This window comes from Microtus pennsylvanicus, chromosome 18, assembly GCF_037038515.1.
Source record: "Microtus pennsylvanicus isolate mMicPen1 chromosome 18, mMicPen1.hap1, whole genome shotgun sequence".
Taxonomy (NCBI): domain Eukaryota; kingdom Metazoa; phylum Chordata; class Mammalia; order Rodentia; family Cricetidae; genus Microtus; species Microtus pennsylvanicus.
Genome location: NC_134596.1, coordinates 41,085,949 through 41,109,151, shown reverse-complemented (window position 1 = coordinate 41,109,151; position 23,203 = coordinate 41,085,949). Strand labels below are relative to the sequence as shown.

The following is a 23,203-nucleotide window of genomic DNA, read 5'->3' as shown; positions in this document are numbered from 1 at the left end:
GTCAGAGGCTGGGGTTCGATTCCCAGTTCTTGTGAGCTGAGTGAGCTATGAGGTTCTGTTGATGAACACCATATGCAAGGACAGGAGGGGAGAGAGTTTCTTTTCTTGTTTTTTCTGAGACAGGGTTTCTCTGTGTAGCCCTGGCTGTCCTGGAACTCACTCTTTAGACCAGGCTGGCCTCAGACTCACAGAGATCCGACTGCCCCTGCCTCTGCTGGGATTAAAGGTGTGTACCACCACTGGAGAGAGTACCCTGAGCAAGAACCCTGTGAGAGTGTGTTTGTGTGTGTAAACACAAACGTGGGGAGTGCCCGGATAGGAAGGGAAGGCGGGGCTGCATTCCTCTGTCCACGCGGTAGGAGCCAGGATGCCTCATCAGAGCATGGAGGGAGCAGAGGTCGGTTTGTGCCTTTCTACAGAGGAAGAAGGGCAGGTGGGAAAGCTGGAGAGATGAGTGCCTGTTGCCCTTCATCCGCTGAGCTGAACAAGGAGGCTGGGAAAGAATTCTTTCCTCATGTCTCATTTTGTTTTAACGACAGACTAAAGCAGCGTTTCCACATTCCCATTATAACTGTTGATGGGATGTGAAATCAGGTTGTAGAGTTGTGACCATCATTGTTATTCCTAACAAAACGGGGCAGAAAAGAAGCCATCAGAGGGCATTAGAGGTCCAGACACTGCTACAGAACTTCTCTTTCAAATATGGGCTTTCTCTCTCTCTCTCTCTCTCTCTCTTTCTCTCTCTCTCTCTCTCTCTCTCTCTCTCTCTCTCTCTCTCTGTGTGTGTGTGTGTGTGTGTGTGAGAGAGAGAGAGAGAGAGAGAGTGCAGTTGTGTACTATGTGTTTCTTATCATGTATCATCATCTAAAAATCTCTGGATAAAACCCATTTGCTCTTGGCTGCCACTGACCCTAGCACACACAGAGATCGACCTTTTGAGACTGTAAAGTTTCAGAGTTCTGTTTACACTGGGAAAGAAAGTAATAAGCCGAGTACACAGCCCTTTGCACGCAAAGCTCCGATAACAGAGTTATCACCCTGAGTAAGATAACAGAGGTCCCCAGGGTCCACTGGCAATCTGAGATACCTAATCCGGTCAGATTTCTGGATGACAGCGCTATCAATGGACTCTTTCCATACCCAGGTGATCCAGAGGGAGCCAATGAAACAATGGTTCAGAAGGATTCTGGTGGCCAGAAAGCATCCTGTGGCCACGTTAACGTCAGAGTCAGCAGTGGCAAAGCTGGGAATCCCGGGTCCGTCTTGAAGACCGGGTGCCTGCACAATCTAGTGGAAGGCCATGGCCAGGTTCTCAGCAGGGAGACGGGACAGGGGATGAGTGGGAGGGGGCACCTTGCTAGCAAACCCCCTGCGAGGCTCCCAGGAGAGAACAAAATGGCAGAGCTCAGGTGAGGAGAATGAGTAAGAAGATATGTAGAGGGAGGCAGGGAAGGCGAGAGAACTGCCAGGCCTCTGTGGAGAGACCAGCAGACTAACCATGTAGGTGACTCCCCAGAACTCTACTCCCCCCTCTTCTCTCCAGCCGGACCTCACTGAAGTCCCTCATTCCCTGTTCTTCAACCACACTGGACACTGCTTGCCCACTCTTTCCCCTGCAGTCTTAGGTTATATTGTTCCTTTGCTAAGCCCACGTCCCTTTCTCTGGGCCCAAGAGGATTCCTTCGGCCCCTGCCCCCTGACAACTTCCCTGACTGCTCTGGATACGGAGTCTCTATCGCTGGCAGACATTTAAATTCCTCAGGATCCGTGTTAGGCCTGTGTCGGCAAGTCCACCTCAACTGTGAACTCCCAGAGCACAGCCAAGATCAGACGTGTGTCAGGGGCTCCTCCAGGAAACATGTGGATGGGTGGAGAAACGGACAGAGAATAAAGACAGCAGGACAGACAGAGAGAGAGAGGTAGAGAGGTAGAAATGATAGCCGTTGCCTGGGAGTCTGGAAGCTGTCCTGTTTATTAGTTCTGTGGCCTTGGACAAGTCATGCATTTTTCTGGGCCTTAGACTCCTGCATGAGGAGTGAGGGGCAAATGGGGAATAAAGTGCCTCATGATTACTGAATCCTCAGGACTTCCAGCTCCCATGTCTGAGCCATTGGGGTAGGAACATTGCCTGCTGTCTGGAGTGAAGGAGAACTCTGCTCCTGGATACAGGGATCAGAGAGACAGGGAAGAGAAGGGAAGGGAGAGGATGGAAGGAGAAAAGGGGATGGGAGGGAAGGGAGAAAAGGGGAGGGGAGGGGAGGGAAGGGGAGGGCCTCAAGTGTCTCAGGTGTGTGTCCAGACCCCTAAAAAGAGACCAGTGTGACAACTACTTGGAGAACAGCCTCTAATCTCCAACCACAACCAAATTGGGGAACACAGAGGTTGGGATCTAAGCAGGTGACAACAACTGCTTCTTCTGAGCTGTCACAAGTCCAGAAGGCAGTTAAGAGAGGTCATTTTAACAGTTTGTTTGTTTGTTGAGACAGGATCTTGCTGTGTGGAGCAGGCTGGCCTTGAACTCACAGAGATCTGGACTCCCTCTGCCTCCAGAGTGCTGGGCTTGAAGGTGAACACCACCCCCCAGCTTTTAACCCTTTGTAAGTGTTTGGTTTGGTGAAAGGAGGAGGTTGTGCCGCCCTTCTCAATCTTTTTATCTTGTTAGACTGAAACTGCACCTCGAAGTGAGGTTTCTCCATCCAAGAGTTCAGACGACCTGAACCCAGCTTTCTGTCGTCTGTCTGTCTGTCTGTCTGTCTGTCTGTCTGTCATTTCCTCAGTCCCTCACTGTGTCAGCGGGGTCTGTCCCTGGAGTAAACTGTTTATAGTTCAAATCTACTTGTGTAATACTGGCGCAGCCACCCCGGCACGCTTGGGTACAACTTGCCTGAAAGATCTTTTTGCCAGTCTTTGATCGTAGAGCTATTTGTCTTTGAATCTAAAGTAACTGTCTCTTGGGAAGCCCCTACCCATGGTCCCTCGAGATTCCCTTTGTGCCTCTGATACCTGACGCGTAATCGTTGGTTTGACTTAATTATTTTTCACTTGACATTGGCACAGCGTAATGTAAAATCAATAGGCAATCAGCAGGAGCCCTGCTTTGAGCTGTTCCCCAGCTACCGATATACGTCCAACTCTCCTACAATGCCGGGCAGCTCCAGTCAGCCAGACACAAGTACAACCTGTCCCCTCCAGTATATCATTGTACTAAACCAAGATGCCTCCCAGATTAGGTGTGTGAGCACGTTTCTAATAAGGTATTGCAGCTTAAAGTGGGTGTATTGTTTCATAACCAGTTGTAAATAAAGAGCAGCTGTCGTTGGAACCCTGTTTTTTGTCTGTCCATCCTGCCTTGGCGGTTCACACCCCTAATCCTAGCACTGGAGAAGCTGAGGCAGAGGGATTGCAAGTTTCAAACCAGTCTCAGCTACAATTGAGATTCTACATAAATAAATGGAACTGGGCTTGGTGACACACACCTTTAATCCCAGCACTTGGGAGGCAAGGGCTGGCAGATCTCTGAGTTCAAGGCCAGCCTGGTCTAAGTAGTGAGTTCCAGGACAGCCAGGGCTACACAGAGAAACCCTATCTCTAAAAGTAAATAAAAATAATAAAGTAGCTGCAGTACTTTCCCTTGTCCAGAGTTTTCTTTCCTACAATTTAAACTGCCCAAAGTCAATTAAGGTATGAAAAATTCCAGAAATAACTCAAGAGATTTAAATTGCTCTGAGTAGCAAGATGAAATTTCACCCAGTTCTGCTCTGTCCCACTCTGTCCCCTCCAGGACACAAATATCCCCTTTATCCAGATTCTCCATTCTGTAATATAATCCTTATATAATCCATTGTATCCATTATATAACGTAATCCTTATAAATGCCTTCTTTGTCAGAGAAAGGAATATTTGCCCATTGTTATGGTATGTTGCTGTGAGGGCTCCATGGCTTTGTTTTATTAACTATGTCTGCTAATCTCTCATTGCACCTGATTTATAAATTAAGCTTTCCCACGGGTGTGGGTGTCAATGAAAACCATAGCATGTATAGGGTCAGCACCCTCTGCAGTTTGGGGGGGGGGGCTGTTCTTGGAGCATATCCTCCACAGAGAAGGATGACTTGTATATATATGATTTTATTGAGCTCTACATTTTTCTCTGCTCCCCTCCCTGCCTCTCCCATGGTCCCCATGCTCCCAATTTACTCAGAAGATCTTGTTTTTTTCTACTTCCCATGTAGATTAGATCTATGTAAGTTTCTCTTAGGGTCCTCGTTGTTGTCTAGGTTCTTTGGGATTGTGATTTGTGGGCTGGTTTTCTTTGCTTTATGTTTAAGAACCACTTATGAGTGAGTACATGTGATAATTGTCTTTCTGGGTCTGGGTTACCTCACTCAGTATGATGTTTTCTAGCTCCAAGAAGGATGATGTCTGGTGTGGAGGTTTTACTCTAGCGTCTGGTTGTTTTATACATGTCTTGTAGTTTTGTCTCTTGTTTCCTGCATTCTGTTTTCTTCTGTGTCTGGCTGATTTTTGGCAGCAAAGCTCCCTCATTTGCTTTCATTTTCATTCTATAGCTGTCTTCTTTGTGAGCTGTAGGATTATGTTTAATATCTTAAAGGTACAATGCTTTAATTTGAATTTATAACAACAGCTTAGCTTCAGATGCACACGCGCGTACACACACACACACACACACACACACACACACACACACACAGAGTTCCTTAACAGCCTTTCCTTATCCCCTTGTTGAAATCACAAAATTACACATTTACTCACTATGTTCCTCAAAAACTAAACAAACAATTCTTTTCAAACAACACAGAAAACTGGAAGTGATGTTATAAGCCACCCCTACAGCAACACTAGCGTTTATAATTGTCTGCGCATTTATCCTTATTGGACTCTTCTACCTACAGCTTGAGTGGCTGCCCCATCCCTTTCTTTCACCCTAGGGAAACCCTTCAGTTTTCTTGCGGGACAGGAAGGGGATGTCTTAATTCGTCCCTCTCATTTTTGAAGTTTTGCGAGGTGCGGGATTCTTGATTGACAGGTTTGTGCTTGGTTCCCTCTTAGTTTTCTGACTGTCTCCATCCCTGCTTCCAGCCTCCAAAGCTGAGATTCCCGCTGGGAACCCCTGTAGCTGCTTCTCTAGGCTGCTTTTGTCAAGAGTTTCAAGATTATGTCTGGCTTTCGATGATTTGATTATAATGTTTTAGCACAGGCGGGCCCCGCTCAAGGGCCTCCTTGGAGTTGGCTGAAATTACATCAAATTTGCAAAGTTTCTAAGGATCATTTCTCCAAACATAATTCTCTACCCATGTCCCTTCCTCTCAGACTTCATGAAGCAGAAGCACCTCTCATTGGCTGAGGGGTGTCTACATTGTCTAATTGTTTGCTGTTTCCGTCCTGACTTCAGGGTTGCTGGATCTTTCTCTCACCTCCTGCATCCCTGAAGGGAAGTTTCCAGCTCTGCTGCTGTGTTTTTCAGCTCCAGGTTCCCCTGGAGGTTTTTACATCTTTTCCTGCTTGTTAACGCTCGTCTCATGCATCGCTTTCTTGACTTCCCCTTGGTTATTTTCAAGTTTTCTAGAAGAAATCTGTTGTCGGTTCCTTCTCACTTTCCATTTAATGTTGATTTTTCTTTAATTTTGATTTTTCATTTTTTGGGGGGAACAGGGTCTCTCTACATAGCTCTAGTGGCCTGGAATTCACTACACAGACCAGGATAGCCTTGAAATCACGGAACTCTGTCTGCCTCTGCCTTCTGGTGCTGGGATTAATGCGCCACTATGCCTGGCCTCTCTGCTTATCACTACAGTTTGTATTAGTGTTACTGTGCGTGTTGATGACGTATGGGGTGTGTGTGCATGTCATGACATACATGTGCCAGTCACAAGACGGCCCAGTCTCTCCTTTCACCTTTATATTTTTTACTAGGATTGCAGGTCACCAGGCTCACACTTTACCTACAGAGTCATCTCACCCCGTCCCCCTTTTTTCTTCAAATAGGGCACATTTGGTGTTCTCCACTCCAGGGTTCATGGTGGTCAGTTAGTTGGTTGGTCGTTCTTCGCAGACAGCTGTCCTGGTGGACATTGGGGTACATGCCGCTCCCCTCAGCTCTGAAGAGGCAGAGGCAGGGGGATACACGTGCTGGGCTGTTCTGTGTTACTCACTATATAGTTCCAGGGCAGCCTGAACTATACAGTGAGGCTTTGTCTCAAAAAAAAAAAAATCAAAATTAAACAAAAGCTATGGCAAGGATCAGAGGATCAGCCTAGGGTATAAACAGGTCTTTTTGGGTCATCTTGAGCCTGTGCCCTTCCCTGGCTGTGCGGGGTCCTCTGTCTATAGGGCTTCTTTGGAAGAGATGATCTTTGGTGCATGGCTCCCAAGGGGGCAGATCTTTAAGTCCCCTGGCAGGGGCTTCAGCTGGGGAGGGGGCATTAACAAAGGCTGGGAGGGGGGGCTTTGTCTGTGTCCCCACCTCTGAAGTGACAATGAGAATCGGCTCAGGACTCTGAGCCTGTACTGAGAACCTACATCCCTTTTCTAAGCAACGTACAGGTCATGGCTTGCACAGCTGCCTACCACAAGACCAGGCTATAGGTCGCTGCTGCCGGATTACCAGCCCAATGGACTGAAATCAACCAGCTTGCAACTAAGCCCCCCACCCCCCGTCCTGCCCCGCCGAGAGCTCCCAGCATTCCACTGACTCCAGATTTCCACAGCAGGCAAGGCAGACAGAATCCAACAATCAATTGTTGTGACATTTGGGAGATAGATTTCTGGTGCTTCCTCTTCTGCAGGCTTCCCAGAATTGTCTTTCCTGTCCAGTTTTACAAATATTTTTTCCCAGTGCTGTCAAATGAATTAATAAATCAAAGAGAAGTAGCTAATATTCATCACGAGCTTGCTATATTCCAGGCACAGATCCACACATTCAACATGAATTAATCCGTTAATCCTTACTACAACGTCTCAAGTACGGGTCATTATTTCTTCACGTTACAGAAGAGAAACTTAAGGAGGGGGGTGGGTGGGTGGGGAGGCTGCTGTGGGAAACTTGTCTGCTCTGAGGTTGAGATTCAAACCTGAGAAGAATTCACGCCTTATCGTTGTGTTTGCAAAGAGGTATCCTTGGCACCCCGTGGCAGCAGAGGAAGGGTTCTCCATGGTGGAAGGGTAGGGGTGCCAGGGGCGGGGGATTTCCTGAAAGAGGTTTACCTGAAAAGTTAAGAGATGAGCTGGGCATGGGGGGCTCTGTAGAAAGAAAGAGCAAACACCTGCATCTGTCAAACTGCAAGAAGCTGTGCCCGGGCGAGACAGTATGCAGGCCGCAGACAGAGCTGAAGAGCAGTCTGCATCCAACAGGCGTTTCCAATGTAGGGGAAGGGAAACTGGGAAATGGAAATGTCTTTGTGAAGGAGGTGGCAGCTTCAGAAGATAGCAAGAACCGCAGCTGGCAGATTGGGCCGAGAAAGTCTTCCAGACAGGGGGAAGGCGTGGAGGTGAGAGAGTGGGAGAGAAATATTTAGGGACACGTTCGGCTTGGCAGGAGGGGAGAAGTGTTCATCACATAGTGACGGCTGAGGCACTGGCGGAGCCCACACCGGGTTTTATAGTAGGAGGACTGTGAATTCTCACGGAGCCAATTGGGGGTTTCGGTGGTGTGACCGCGGAGGAGCAAGGAGAGTCCCAGTTTCCACATCTGTGAAGTGGAGGTGATGCTTCTACAAAACACTTCTCCAAATTTCCAACTTTCCCAGGTGTCCTTTCCCTCAAGCGAGAAGTCCAGGTGTGTCCACCGGTCTACTCTGCCCTGTGACTTCCCTCGTGACATCCCACTCTGGTAGTGAGAGACCTGACAGCAGTTACCGGTTAGAGTAAAACCTGAGTCAACAAGGCTGTGGTCCCTGCCTGCTGTTGAACCCAAACATGCTCTTAGCACGCACGAATTCCCATAGGGAATCCTGCTAGTCTCTTTCTTCCCAGCTACCTCCCCCCACCCCTTTTATTTTGTTTCAATGAGTCAGTGAGTTTAATCAAGGCTGCTTGTGGAAGCAAAGGTGAAAGGTTATTTAGAGGCACTGGGCAACTTAGCAATTACCTGCACTGGCTGTATAAAAGCCTTTCCCACTGAGTGTAGAAAGACCATGAAGGGCACAACAGCACTTGAACATGTAATCTTTCTCTTTGTGTACTGATATTTTGTTTGTGGGTTTTTTTGTTTGTTTTTTTGTTTTTGTTTTTGTTTTTCGAGACAGGGTTTCTCTGTGGCTTTGGAGCCTGTCCTGGAACTAGCTCTGTAGACCAGGCTGGTCTCGAACTCACAGAGATCCGCCTGCCTCTGCCTCTCGAGTGCTGGGATTAAAGGCGTGCGCCACCATCACCCGGCTTGTTTGTGTTTTAACAAATAAAGCTTGCCTGAAGATCAGAGTGCAGAGCTAGGTCACTAGAGGCCAGGCAGTGATGGCACACACCTTTAATCCCAGGACTGGGGAGACAGATGGACTTCTGTGAGTTCAAGGCCACCCTGGGCTACACAAAATCGATCTAGTTTAAAAGAGAACCAGAGTTCACACAAAGGTGATTCCAGTACTTGGGAGTCACACACTTTTAATCCCAGCACTAGGGAGGTAGAGACAGGAGTGATGTAGCTAGGCAGAGAGAGGGATATAAGGTGGGAGGAGACAGGAGCTCAGTGCAGTCTGAGAAGGCAGTCTGAGGAGGCAGTCTGAGGACAGGATTGCCCCTTCAGTCTGAGCATTGGTAGCGTTAAAACTCTAGTGGCTGGCCACTCTGCTTCGTTGATCTTTCAGCCTTCACCCCCAGATAGTTGACTCTGAGTTTTTATTATTAATAGCAATTAGAATTCGTGCTACAACTTTGGTCTCCCTTCCTCTTGATAGTCAGATAATAAATAGCTCAGCTTTCATCTTAAACAAGACACAAGGGACTAGTGAGGCCTTCAAATAAAGTCTAACTTGAATGTTGTTTGATACACACGGCCGTTAGAAGGCAGGGAGGGTTCAGACATTAAAGAGGCCCCTTAATAAATAATTTAATACAAGAAACTCAACAGTCCTGGCTAACTCTCCTCTCAGTGGCATTCCTGAGGTCTCCTATCACTCCTGAACAGAGACCCATCTCAAGCCCATTAAGGTGCTATGTAGAAGAGGCCATTCCTTCAGATAGATCTTTCATTAGGCCCTGACACTCAACATCTTGCCAGTATGTTACATCTCAGAAACCAACCACTGAGACCGTTAATGGTCATCAAGACAATCACAGCCCTGAATTGGAGTCTTTCTCACCAAGCGAGCATGCCCAGTCAAATCCAGCCTCCACAGAAGGCTGCAGAGCTGCTCCCTCTCAAGTCTGCCTCCCCCTGGAATCGAATACTGAGCCATCAGAACTGTTATTGTTTTTGTATGGTGGAAACTGTGTGATGGGAATGGCATGATGAGTCACCCTCATCAAAGAAGATTGTGGGCTGGTGAGATGGCTCAGTGAGTAAGAGACCTTCCTTCAAACCTGGTGACCTGAGTTCCATCCCTGGAGCCCACGTGGTGGAAGAACAGGATGACACCCCACGAACTGTCCTCTGACCTCCACACAGACAGGTATATCCCGTGATCAATGAAATAAATACAATATACAATTTTATTTTTTTAAAAATAAAGCGTAGCTGCAGACACATGGTTCTCTGTTACTCCCTCCTTCCCTTAAATTCTCCCAGTGTACTTTGGTATAATGGTGAATTCTTTCGCCGACCCCGTACCATTCCCCTTATATCCCCACTCTTTAGGTACAGGAGTTCAGACTTCCCAGGGACACCAAGGGTGCAGCACTAAATTCCAGCAGCCCACCTGAAAGGGTGACCCTGCCCACACAGAAGCATCTCAGACTACGCCCCAGCGAGAAGAGCCCCCAGAAATCCCCTGGACGATGGAATTCTTCTTTTCTTCTTTTGGCTTCTTGAGACAGTCTCACTCTGTAGCCAGGCTGTCTAAAAGCAGATAGTTATCCTGCCTCCATCTCCCCAGTACTGGGATAACAGAAACTTACAGAGGTGGGCCCCTAAGGAGCTGGGTTCAACCCAGATGAGTCCCCACAGTCACACCATGACCCCGAAAGAGGCAAGGGTCTGAAAATCTGCTTTCTTCTGAGTGTGAGCCTGATTTTACCGACTAAGAGCTTCCTTTTCCTCAGGCACACACAAACAAGCCCAAGCAAAGATTTTTGTTTTCAAAGAAGGAAGAAAGAAACAAGCTTGGGCCATGGCAGGGGAATCTTGCTGGATTTCCCCCACCCAGGGGCCCTTTCCAAAGTGGCAAGCTCCTGGGGGTCCAGAATCAATACCAAACCTCCCACCAACCCTTTATCGGGAAGTGCTCCCTGAAGTCTGGCATCCTCTGGACACACACACACACACACACACACACACACACACACACACACACGTGTATATATATGTATATATATTGTTCTTGCATAAAGTTCGGCTGGAGAGGAAGGCTGCAGAGGGAGGGGAAGTCTTAAGCTGCTACTACAGTGCAGTTTCCCTTCTTGGAAACGCAGCTAGAAGTTGACATTCCCTCCAGGAAAGAAAAAATAAGTCTGTTATGTCTGTTGCTTTCTCCTTCACTTGCTGTCTGCCAGCTTTCTGCTTAAGCTGTCTTTCCTTTCTCTCTCTTTCTCTCTCTCTCTCTCTCTCTCTCTCTCTCTCTCTCTCTCTCTCTCTCACACACACACACACACACACACACACACACATTAATGGCTCTAGACCCTTTTTTAAACTTTTTTTTAGTGGGAGGGTGGAGACTTTGAGAGAAAATCCTCATCCACTCCTTCTTACCAACTAACTCAGCGTGCACGCGCGCGCGCGCACGCAGAGCACACACACACACACACACACACACACACACACACACACACACACACACTCTCTCTCTCTCTCCGGCGACCTCCAGATGTTCCCAAGCCAGCAGCCATCTGCTGAGATTACTGGGCCGGCCAAAGGGGGAAGACAGAGGGGGCAGGGATCCTGGTTGCAGGAAGCTCGGAGAGAGAATCTTAGTGGAGTGGGAGGGAACCGCGCACTTTTGAGACGCTCCCTAGGGTGGAACCCGTGCTCGGCCGGCGGGCGGGGCTGGGCTGCGAGAGCTCCCTGCTAGACTTGCACTTTGACGACGCTCCCTGAGCCTCTTGGCGGCGAGCCGGGGCAGCCACTGGGTGCCCAGCGAGGGGAGCCCGGCGGCGGGCGGGGACTCGGGGCGGGACGTGCGGCGCGGAGAAAAGCGCCGGCCCACCGGCCAGCGCCGGGCCGCCTAGGTGAGCGTGCCGAGGCGACAGCTGTGGACCTGCCAGGTGGGTGCTGTTCCGAGGCGCAGCAAGGTCGGCGTGCCTGGGGATGTCTGGAGCCTCGGACTCCAACCTCGCCGCCCCATCCCGTGGACGGGCCGGCGCGAGGGGCGGGTCCGGGTCCCGCCGAGGCCCCTCAACTTTTCCGGGACACCGGGCCACAGCGGCGCAGGGTCGGGGGAGGGGGAGCAGCAGGGGAGAGGGCTTTCAGGAGACAAAGACTCCGCCTGGGGGCCGTGGGCGTGGGCCGGCGCCTCCAGGGTCTTTGTAGGAACACGTGCATCTCCCTGGAGTGGGTCTTTGGTGGATTTGGGTTCAGAAGCCAGCATCTGCCGGTGCCTTTGTGTGTGCGTGGCTTGGCAGGGCTGTCTCGCGCCAGTATCCCCGCTCCGCAGCCTGGCGCTTGGTTGTGGGGACCGGTGGGCGCTCCGCGTGTGTCCGCATACGTGGTCTGTGCCTGTCGACGTGTCTGGATTGGGTGTCCGTGGGGCATGTGTGCGCGCTCAGAGCCTGAGCTGCCCCGACTCTCCGCTTCCCCTGCTGTCCACCGTTCCCCCCCTACTTGGCTTCAAACTTTTCTCTGGGTTCCTCCGGCAACGCCTGCTGGCAGCCCTCCTCTCTCTCTTTCACCTCCGGAGGTCCTTCGAGGAGCCAGGGAGTGGGATAGGATTGGTGGGTCGGGGGTGATCGGCTGTCCCTGGCGACTGGCCCGGGCCAGGATTGGGCGGAGCATGCTGGACACCCTCACAGGACCCTAGTGGGAGGAGGGAGGGACGCGGCTGGTCTGGGCTCCGGCCTGAGGCTGGAGACCCCGGAGTAGCACGCTGCTGGCCGATGTCTGCCCTGCGCCTCTGGGACAGAGTGAGTGTGGATGGAGAAATCTGGCAGTTTGGTGGAGAGACTTGCTTGGTTTCAAGTACCGCTGTGCGTTTATCCGGACTCCAGGGTTGAGAGGACCAAGCTTCCGATCCCATAGGTGAGAAAGGCCAAAAGCTTGCTTGCATTCGGCCTGCTGGCGACTCCTAACCCCAGATGGGCTCTGGGGAGAGGGGGGCCTTGCATACTTTCCACGGGGTAGGGCAAGCCCCGTTGAGATCCGGTCACTGTTAAGATGGGGGTAAGAACTCCTCGCCGCCTCTGGAGCAGAGCGCGCAGTGGTGGTAACCAGCGCCGGGAGCTTAGCTGAGAGCAGCGCCCGCGGACACTTGGCCAGGCCAGAGGCGACTGACTCATACTTAGATCTTTCCTTGCTCCATGCTATCCTTTAGGATAAGTCTAGACTTACAAAGCCCTCAGAGTGGGAGGGGTGCTGTCCTGCCTGTGCTTTTGATCCTGGGTGGCAAAGATAAGCCAAACACTTCTTTTCCAACCCTCCCCCCCAATCTTTAACCAAGAACTTTGTCCAGTACTGCGGCGGGGGGGGGGGGAGGGGGGGTTTGGGGAGGAGAGCGCGGAGGGACACGAGCTGGCCACAAACTTGTGAAAGAGGCAAGGATGGTCACTTTCCTTTTCGTTTCTAGTCCTTCCTCTTGAAAGAGGGAGTACTAAGTGCCTTGTGATCACTCCCTTGTGATCCCAGAGCCTGGAAACTATTGTGTTCCCAGGCATTAATTTGTTCCTAGGAAGAGCTGGAATGCGCTGTCTTGGGGAACTTGAGTCCACAGGACTCCCACCCACCCTGTTGCACTGACCCGTGTAAAGGCCAAAGCTGATGTTGCTTATCTTTACATGACAGACTGGTCAAGAGACAGAGTCCAGACCAGTCCTCTTAGTCATTACTTCTGGCCCAAAGCAGAAGGGATGTATCTGTTGGAATTCAACCATCCTTTCTCAGGGCACCCAGCCTAGGAATTGGGGATACTTCCTGAAGAGGTCTGGGCCCACCCTGGAAGTTCCAGGTTCCATAGGAGGGGCCACGGGAGGGACCTGGCAGGGAGCACGATTCCACTTAGGGTTTTGAAGTTTTCCAATACACAGCCAAGCCAGGAAGAGCCTCCCACAGTACTTGCAGGGCTGTGCGTGTTCTGGAAGTGGTGCACACAGGTGGTTGCCTTTGTTTGTGGGGGGCGGGGGCAGGGAGGCAAGGTTTGGGTGTTAAGGCATGGGAGTTACTCAGAGGCTGGGAGGGGAGGCAGTGGCTGAATCATAGAGCATCAGTTTGGGCTGAAGTGAACCTGTCTGCAGAGAACTCCTGGAGGAAGGGGTGGCCTTGGTCAGTATAAAGCCTGGCCCTGGCTTTCGGATGGTGCCGGAGTCTGCATGTCTTCCAGTCAGAAAGTCTGGGAGCTGTGTCCTTGCTCCATGGCTTCCTCCCTCTATCTCCTGTCAGATTCTCAGTCTCCTTCAAACGGAGTTATGGATTGATAGGTTGTAGATGTTAAATAGCATAGCAGATTATACACACACTAATAAATTGAGATGTGGTTTTGGGGTGTCTGATTGTGTTGTGTGAACACAAGTGGGGGCAGAGATAGCTTGGGTCTCAATCTTACACCTGGTTTTACCACTAAGCCGAATTCTGAGTTCCAGGAGGCCCCGAAGCAGAAGGAGTCCTCTCTGCCCATGGCGTTTTATTCCTCTAGTCCCCCTCCCTCTCCCCCCCCCCATGCTAGTATCCACACTTGAGCTGGACACCAGACACGTTCCTCGACAGTCACAGCCCAGTGAGCCTTTTGGGGGAGGGGATGAGGACTGGGTTAGGCTGGGAAGGCCTCACAGAACAGGTAGCTTCTGAGTCTAACAATTGAGAGTTTGTGGAAGACCAAAAAAGGAGGGGTGTGGGGCTTTGCCATCTTTGTCAAAAGAAATAGCCTATGCAAAGGCAGAGGTCCCCGGGGAGTGACAGGCTTCTAGCCTGAGAGGCTGTCTTTGTGGAATGGGTTTTAGATGGGGCACCGCGGTGGGGTCTTGATCTTCAATCGGAAGCTGTCTGCACTCTGGTGTCCAGCATGGCAGTGCAGTGGTTCGGAGCTATAGCAGTGTTCAGAGGTGGAGGCCAAAGGGCAGGTGGCTACAGAGGTGTCCTGAGTTTGACCTAGGTAGGGTGGGGTGGCCACCCACCTTGAGGAAGAGGAGAGACACAGCACCCTGCTTGCCCAGGAGTGCTCTTTTGATGTCAGATTCCCTTTCGGTCATAGGTGGCACCATTGCTGCAGCCTCCTCTGGCCTTCATGACTTCCAGGTCGTGGGACCCTGAGAGATTCCAAGGCCTCTAAGGATGGCTTTTGAGCTCTCCATCCTGTGTGTCTTTAGCATCTCCTCCCTGACCCTGTAGTCACCCACAGAGGCAAGACTGAACATGCGCTGAGACCCGTTGGTGCCGGCGGGCTAAGTTCTTGCTTCCCTAAGTAGTCGGAACAGGCCAGGTTGGGAGCAGCATGGGGCTCCTCTCTATGATGCAAGACCAGACTTGGTCCTCACAGTCTTTGGAAGCCTGCGAGGTTGCTACCCAGTCTGCAAAACCTTTCTTCTGTCCCGTGCAGCCTCTCTCAGTGTTCTCACGTGCTGTTTCAGATTGGTGGGATCCTGACAGTTTTCCCAAAGATCAGCTGGAAGGAGAAGGTAGCGTCTGAGCCTTGTCTATATTCCTGCAGCTGGTACTCCTTGGGTGGGAGGGTGCTGAAGTTCCAGGCCCCACCTGTAACTACAATGTCGTGAGGGAGGCCAGGTGCTCTGTTCAGAATACGTGGGTCCAGCCTTTCTCTCCTCACTGACCGTGAGACCCTGGACAAATCATTGAACCTCTCTAGAATCTTTAAGCAGCCATAAGACAAGTGCAATGCCATCTAACTTCCTGGTTTTCACAGGGTGACCGAAGCTAACAGTTGAGGATTCCTGGGACAGGCTGAGGTGTCCTTTGGTAACAGTCTCTCCGTCTGTGTGCCTGATATATCTTATAGACATTTTTGTTTGATTGATTAGTTTTTTGTTTTGAAATAGGGTCTTACTATAGAGCCCAGCTGCTGCGGAACTCGCTGTGTGAACCAGGCTGGCCTTGAACTCTCGAACTCAGAGAGCTCCTCCTGCCGCTGTCTTTTGAGTGCTGGGGTTAAAGGCACCACCACACCCAGTCAGTACCTGGTGTATCTTAATATAGTACCTGATCCAGGGGGAAAAAATAAAAAATCCTACCCCCCTCCCTGCCCACAGAGGACTGGAAGGTAAACATGTCATTACAGGCCAGCCTTCCCAGCTCTGAGGGCCTGTCCGTACTGCCCGTTTCTAAGTGGAGGCCAAGCTCACAGATCTAGGTCTGGTCCCTCTGTTACCTGGCTGAGTAGCATGCTGCTGTTTGCCTGTGCAGCGGGGATAATAATCACCACGGTTAAGGGCTGTCGGGGAGCTGATGTGCTTGCCGTATTGATTCTTTAGAGAAAGCCTGCCCTGGAGGCTCTGAGTATGTCCCCCAAATTCTAATTTCCAGAGCTACATGGTTGGAGGGCAGGACGCTTCTGAAATTTCTCCCTGTGGATGTCATGGCTGTCAGGATGCTCATAACTGAGGGGAGTGAGGGGCAAGGCTGCATCGGGTTGAGGAGCGGCTGGCTGATAGAAAGCCCGGTCCTAGGTGGGTGTTGGGCACCGGGCCCACCCACAGCGATTCCCCAGCACATCTGGCTCCTGCACCAGAGGTTCCATGTAGACGTTAGCAAAAGCTAGAAAGTTTTGTAAGTCAGAAGTGCTATGGCACCCTGTACCAGGGCCTGGCAGGCAGACCCAAGGAAAGCCTGGACTTCAGCCTCTAATCCCAGAGAGGTGTCTACAGAAGAGGAGGGTGGCTGGGGCCTCACCAGCAGACCTGTGTCTGAGAGGTCAGTGTGAACCGTGGACCCGCGGGATGCTTGGTTCTGTGTACAGGAACCTGGTGGAACATGAAGGATAAGTCACCACCTCCAGAAAGTTTAGAAAATCATGGCCGTTGGTGGCCGCCAGGGTCTAAGCATTTACGGAGCAGGATACACCGTCACTGTCTTTTCCCCAGCCATCACTTCTTGTCACTGTGGAGGACTCTGAGGCTCCAGTGGGCAGGGCTGGATTCCCAGCTGGCCCTTGGTCTAGTAGCTGACCCATGTGGCTTCTTGCTGGGTTTCTGTTGCTGCCTCCTGGCGCCCAGGTCTGACTTCGACCCCAGGTGGGGAAGGAAGCCTAGGTTAAGGAGGGGAGCGGCTCACACTTGAAGTTTGAAATTTGAATTTTCTCAGTTGCCTCTCAAGGAGGCCTATTGGTAGCCTGAGGTGCGAGAGGCCAGGAAGGAGGGGTGGTGGGAGACTGTGAGAACAGAGACGGCGTTATTCCACCGGCCGGGCAGGGGTGGGCGGGGAGATGTATGTGATGCACGGGGCGGTGTGAGGTGGTGGGTTCCAGTTCCTGGGCCTTGTCCTCCTAATGTCTTTCCTTTGCATCCTCCTGGGCCTCGGGCAATCATCATCTCCAAGGGCGCTGCAGCTCAAGGGCCTGGAATTCCCTGCGTCTGTGGAGGGCATGAACAACCGTGGGTGTGTTGGGGAAGTTGCTACCCAGATGACAGAGAAGGCTCATTCCTTTTGAGGATTCAGACAGGGACGGGAGAAAGGCATCTCCAGCTTCCAGAGGCCTTCTGTCTGGGAGAAGATGATCTCAGTCGTCTTGCAAACAGTCATGACAGATTCGGGATGTGATGTGGAGAGAGCCCCCTGGAGCCGCCAGACCCATCCCATTCAAGCCATTCATGCTTGACCTTCAGTCACTGTGGACTTGACTTGACGTGGTGGGCCCCTAATAGCTCATGGTTGGGCCTCACAGGGCCCGCCGTCTTCCAGGCTGGAGCTGTGTGAAGTATCTTGCCTTGTTCTGTTGATCTTTGACTGTCTTTTATGTGCAGAGCGAGGTTTGTAGAAAAGATCTCTGGACCAGAGGTCTCTCTGACCCCCAGGCATCCTTGGTGGCCGCCTGTCTGCATTACCTGCCTGAATGTCTGCATTGCGTTCTCTCCCAGAGTAGAGATCACGGACTGGAGGCTGGGCCTCAGGCATGCTGGGACAGAGATGAGGGGATCAAACTGCTGGAAATAAAACTGTGAACGTCTCAGAAACCTAAGCCTCCCGGGTTTGAGATGTTCATGGCGTTTGCTATGAATAGGGGCCGTAAGATTCTTATCCACTCACACCCTGACAAGGCTTAGCCCCATGGTCTGTGCTAGGATCAGTACTAAACCGCTCATTGTGAAGGTGGGAAACAGAGTTTCTTAGAGAGGAAAGGACTGGTGACCACCACAGTCCAGGCGGGACAGTGACTGGACTTGTCCCGACACAGTTGCCCCATTGCTATTTTACCAGCAAGTCCTGGATGGAGTGTGGCGAAGCGTGATGTGTTTGGGGGTGGTGGGGGATGGGGGGGCAGTGCTCTCGGTCCGCCATCCAGCCTGGAGAGACACAGCGGCCCACTCTGTATATCTGTCAGTGCCTTGGCTGTACTAAGAATGTCTCCTGTAGGAAGACACAGAGTGCTTATGGCAGCTCTTAGAAGAACTGTCATCCACCCCTGCCCCCGTAGGGTCTCCAAATCACACAGGTTGGCAAGTAAGTGACTCTTCGGATCCTTTAACCAGGGATGGGACAGTTGGTCTCACTGGGCAGACTTTGTGAGAGTGGCTGGCTGTCACCTCCTGCTTCCCACTAGAGTTCCCCAGGGTCTAAGTGGTGGCTCTGGGAGATGTCCATGGCGAAGCAGAGCAAGGCCCTGGCCTAGTGTGTGTATCAGCCAAGTGGCCCAGGTGGGATTCCCCTTGTGCTCCTGTCCCCATTATCTCAGCACGAGGACCTCTGCATCAGGGAGGGATGTGCTCGGCTCTTAACGGATACGGTGTGCGGGGCTTTGTGGACCTGTGTGTGGCTGGCAGGACAGTCCTTGCTGTCCCGTGTGGAGCACAGGGCTGGGGCCTGGAGGAGAGAAACATCTGTGCCCTGTTTGCCCGGCCGGTTATATAAGCTAGAGTTTGGGAGAAGCAGCTTGGCATTCTGTGGACACATTGTATAACCACCTCTGGGAACCAAAGGGTAATCTCTGGACCCTTTGTGCTGTTTGTTTAAACCCCCAGGGAGGGTGGGTAAGAACATATCCGCTTAGCTGGGGGGCGGGGTAGGGGTGGTGGTAATGAACACTTGAAGAGCTCCCTGGGGAACAAAAGGGGCCTGGAGCAACTTAATATTTTCCTCATGGTGCAAACATTGGAACGCTCTGTCCTGCCTTGGCTGGGACCAGGCCCAGGATGCACCTGGGCAGGGTTTAATCCTCGAATTGGTCTTTATGAAAGGAAGGGGTGGATGAGAAGGGCCCCAGGGTGGAGCAGGGGAGAAGAGCCCAGCTGCACTTCTCTCTGGCCCAGGACAGAGCCAGGGTGCAGATCAAGTGTCTGCCCCTTTAAAGTTTCATGCAAGGCAGGCAGTGTTACCCAGCTGCTCCCCTGCCCCCAGTCTAGAAGGTGGGCAGGTCCTCACCCCTCCCACCTCACCCTATCTTCTTCCCTGGAGGCCCATGAAAGGGAGACAGGCAGGAGGGCAGTCCACCCAGTGAAGAGCCTTCTATCTCCTGAGTGACTGCCTAGCGGAGGAGGGGGCCACTTAGAGGTCCTCACTGCATAACCCTCTTGTGCGTGCCCATGCTAAAACCTCACGCAAGACGTGAACGCAGACCTTGAGTGTGCCTGACCTATGCAACCCTTAGATGTGATAGCATACACATAGTGTCAGGCATATGTAATGGCTTCTATTGTAATCTCACAGAAGGAACTGAGGTCGAGGGGTGGGTCTGTGGGTTGAGTTGCAGCATCTGTGAGGGAAGTCCCTCCTGGACTCTGCCCTGCTTCCTACCAGGCCTGCTGGAGGCAAGAGACTGAGGCAGAAGAACTGAGCAGGCCTAGGTGTAATTCAAGACTGTTTTGTGCTTGTTTGTTGGCAAGGTCCTTGTTCTTCCTGAGCCCCATTTCTTCTGCACAGTGGCCTTTTGCAGTTAAAGGGGAAGGGGACAGAGAGGTCAGCCAGCTGTTAGCCAGGAGTAGGGCACAGGCAGGAAAACAGGGGCTTAGGGTGATGGGTGTCCCACGAGCCTCTCTGGGAGTTTAGACACCGGGTCTCCAAGAGGGGAAGATGCTAAGGTGGGAGGTATAAGGGCAGTCACTGCAGGAGGAGTGGGCTCATTCCCTGCCATTGACAGAAAAGGATCCTGGCTCTTGTGTCTAGTCCACCTGGCACCACCATGCTTAGCTGCATCCAGGCCTGCTCCACCTTGCTTAGCTGCATCCATGTCTGCTCCACCTGGCACCACCTTGCTTAGCTGCATCCATGCCTGCTCCACCTGGCACCACCTTGCTTAGCTGCATCCATGTCTGCTCCACCTGGCACTGCCTTGCTTAGCTGCATCCAGGCCTGCACCACCTTGCTTAGCTGCATCCATGCCTGCTCCACCTTGCTTAGCTGCATCCATGCCTGCTCCATCTTGCTTAGCTGCATCCATGTCTGCTCCACCTGGCACTACCTTGCTTAGCTGCATCCATGCCTGCTCCATCTTGCTTTGCTGCATCCATGCCTGCTCCATCTTGCTTAGCTGCATCCATGTCTGCTCCACCTGGCACCACCATGCTTAGCTGCATCCATGTCTGCTCCACCTGGCACCACCATGCTTTGCTGCATCCAGGCTTGCTCCAGCCCTTCAAGGCGCAGTTCTCTCTTGTCATATGGAGACAGGACCCCGCCTTGTAGATGGTTGTGAGGGTTGGAGAAGACCGTGCCCTGAGGTGACCCAGCTCCTAGCCTGTGGCATCTTTTCGGTCAAAGCTAATGAAGCCCCCTAACTTGGCCCCTGTACTATGAACGCCTTTCCAGCATACCTGGTTCCCCAGCAGCCTCTGAGCCCTGGATCAGCAAGTTTCACGGCAAGATGTCCGGGTACCCTCCCTTCAACCAGAGCAGGCCGCTTGCATCTGATGCTCCCAGCTGAAGATCTGCCCCCCTGACCTAACCCCTTTAACCTTGCAGGTGTGGAGATTGAGGCCAGAAAAAAGATGATCAGGGTAGGAGTTAGGAGTGTTCAGAGCTGGGGTGCACCCCAGCTGTGCCTTACAGGGCAGGATGAGCGTGGCTGGCACATTCACCCCTCACCCGTGGCTCTCTTTCCAGGTGCCGCCATGTGGTGCTCCCTGTTCCTGCTGCTCCTGGCTGCCGGCGGAGTGCGGACCACCCGGCCATGCTTTCCCGGGTGCCAGTGTGAGGAGGAGACTTTTGGTCTCTTTGACAGCTTCAGCCTGACTCGGGTGGACTGCAGCAGCTTGGGCCCCCACATTGTGCCTGTGCCCATCCCTCTGGACACAGCCCACCTGGACCTGTCTTCCAACCGGCTGGAGACAGTGAATGAGTCGGTGCTGGGGGGGCCGGGCTATACCACGCTGGCAGGCCTGGATCTCAGTCACAATCTCCTCACCAACATCGCACCCACTGCCTTCTCCCGCCTGCGCTACCTGGAGTCTCTCGACCTCAGCCACAATGGCCTGGCAGCCCTGCCAGCAGAGATTTTCACCACCACCTCCCTGAGTGACGTCAACCTCAGCCATAATCGACTACGGGAGGTCTCCATATCTGCCTTCTCCACCCACAGCCAGGGCCGGGCACTGCATGTGGATCTGTCCCACAACCTTATCCACCGCCTGCTCCCCCATCAGCCCCGGGTCAGCCTGTCTGCACCCACCATTCAAAGCCTGAACCTGGCCTGGAACCGGCTCCGCGCTGTGCCCGATCTCCGAGACCTGCCCCTTCGTTACCTCAGCCTGGATGGAAACCCCCTGGCTGCCATCAACCCAGGTGCCTTCATGGGGCTGGAGGGCCTCACCCACCTGTCCCTGGCCAGCCTACAGAGTGCCCTCCAGTTAGTACCCCATGGCTTCCGGGAGCTCCCGGGCCTGCAGGTCCTGGACTTGTCAGGCAACCCCAAGCTCAAGTGGGCAGGAGCCGAGGTGTTTTCGGGCCTGGGCTTGCTGCAGGAACTAGACCTGTCAGGTACCAACCTGGTACCCCTACCTGAGATGCTGCTCCATCACCTCCCTGCTTTACAGAGCGTCAGTGTGGGCCAAGATGTGCAGTGCCGGCGCCTGGTGCGGGAGGGTGCCTACCCCCGGCAGCCTGGCTTCAGCCCTAAGGTAGTCCTACACTGTGGAGACACCCAGGAGTTTGCTGCCAGGGGCCCAGACATCTTGTGACAAATGGAGTGGCCTGGGGCCACTGGACAGACTGTCGTCCTGGGTTCGCTCAGGTCCCAGCTAACTTATATTTTAATGTGCCAATGCCTGTGGGGGGTCCACAGGCCTGTGTGGCGGCATCTCAGTAAAGCTGTGGGCCGGGGATAGCGTTCCTACCTGGGGCCTATACCCAGTAGCGAAATCTTCCCGTTTGTCTTAGTGGCTCACTTCCCGGAACTGTAAGCAGAGGGACATTGATGCCAACCAGACTCTGGTCCCTTCCCGAACCCCTGCCCTAGTTGTCCCTAAGTGCCTTCTCTTTGGTCCGGGCTGACCTGACCCGTGGTGTGAGAGGGTGGGTGGGCGCCACTGTTGCAAATGCTGACTCGGGTCGTCTGACTGAGGGTTCCTTTGAGCACAGTGTCTCCTCACATCGTCTGTGCTCTGGGCCCGTGAGGCCAGCTTCTTCCCCATTCTCATGGAATCCTGGATAGACTCTTAATTATATAGAAGGGTTTAGAGAGAAAATCAAATCCGGCCTCCTCGGAGGACAGATGGGAATAAGGGACCGGGAGCAGCAAACGTGCTCACCTGAGGTCTTTAGAGGCGTGGAGAGCCCAGCCTCCTGCTGAGGTTGGGGGCTGTGTACTTTCCTCTCTGACATCCTTCCCTCCCCCTTGCTGGGCACCCTGTTACCTTGTCCGTGCGCTTTCCCGTCATGTATCAAGGTCATGGGGGGCGGGATTCTAAGTCCAGTGGCCAGTTTATGATACGAGCAAAGTCAGTCCACCCTTCAGAGACTCAGAAGCTCGGGACACACCAGTCCCAAGCCCATCAGTTTCTCAGGTGGGGGCCCCATAGCATCAAGACTGGAAAGGTGCAGATTCTCCCCAGAGACCCTGCCTCAAGATGCTTCCTAAGAAGTCTGTGGAATTGTGGCTGTCCTGCCGTGCGCTCAAAGGGGACTTGTGGACTTGCTGAGGGCCCGTCAGTCCTCTAGGAGTGGGGCAGAGAGAGACAGGGTTTCCCCTTCCCGTTGTGTTTATCCCCGGGGTCGCATCTCAGTTCTCCAGCCCTGGGTTTCTTCCTTTGTCTTCTTCATCTTGTTAAGAGTCATTGCCTTTTCTTCACCAACTGTCACTTTTAACCCCCACCTCTGCTGGCCGGGGATGGAAACGAAGAGAAACGGATTTGCTCACTTTTGTAAGACTCTTCCGGGCTCGTGTTGGGGGTACTGGGAAGAAGCCAGCTATCGGTGACCACGTGGGCACTGGGGCTGGCCCCGGAGATGCTCACGAGGCAGTGAGAGCTCTGTCTTCCCACACTAGCTCTGCCCAGCCCCTGAGTGGTCCTTGGTTTAATAAATACATAAAAGAATGCTTTTTGTCCCATCATTGCACCGGAATTTGCTGACGATCGCTGGACCAGGACTGGGGCTACGAGGACAAGCTAGACCCCACTTTGGGCAGCTTGTTCTCCCTAAAAGGCCAAGAGTCTTCCAGAGTCGGGTGTGTATGACGATATGGGAGGCAGGTACTTGGGTAGGTAACCCTCGCGTTGTAGCCTGCACGCTGTTCACTTTCTCCACCCCCATCCAAGTTACCCACCTCCGTCCACCGTCTGTGCATCTTTAG

The 23,203-nt window shown here is 52.5% G+C and overlaps 1 protein-coding gene across 3 annotated transcripts; it reads left to right on the top strand.

Moving 5' to 3' along the window:
- Nucleotides 1-11,177: 11,177 nt before the first annotated feature.
- On the top strand, nt 11,178-22,946 carry Tsku (tsukushi, small leucine rich proteoglycan). Of its 3 annotated transcripts, none has more exons than XM_075952722.1 (2): nt 11,178-11,372; nt 20,518-22,946. In XM_075952722.1, the coding sequence occupies exon 2, from the start codon at nt 20,526-20,528 to the stop codon at nt 21,588-21,590; it is 1,065 nt and encodes a 354-aa protein (XP_075808837.1). In that variant the 5' UTR covers nt 11,178-11,372; nt 20,518-20,525; the 3' UTR covers nt 21,591-22,946. The 3 variants fall into 3 exon arrangements, with proteins under 3 accessions (XP_075808837.1, XP_075808838.1, XP_075808839.1); XM_075952723.1 differs by lacking the exon at nt 11,178-11,372 and adding an exon at nt 11,700-12,342; XM_075952724.1 differs by lacking the exon at nt 11,178-11,372 and adding an exon at nt 14,898-14,927.
- Nucleotides 22,947-23,203: the final 257 nt, after the last annotated feature.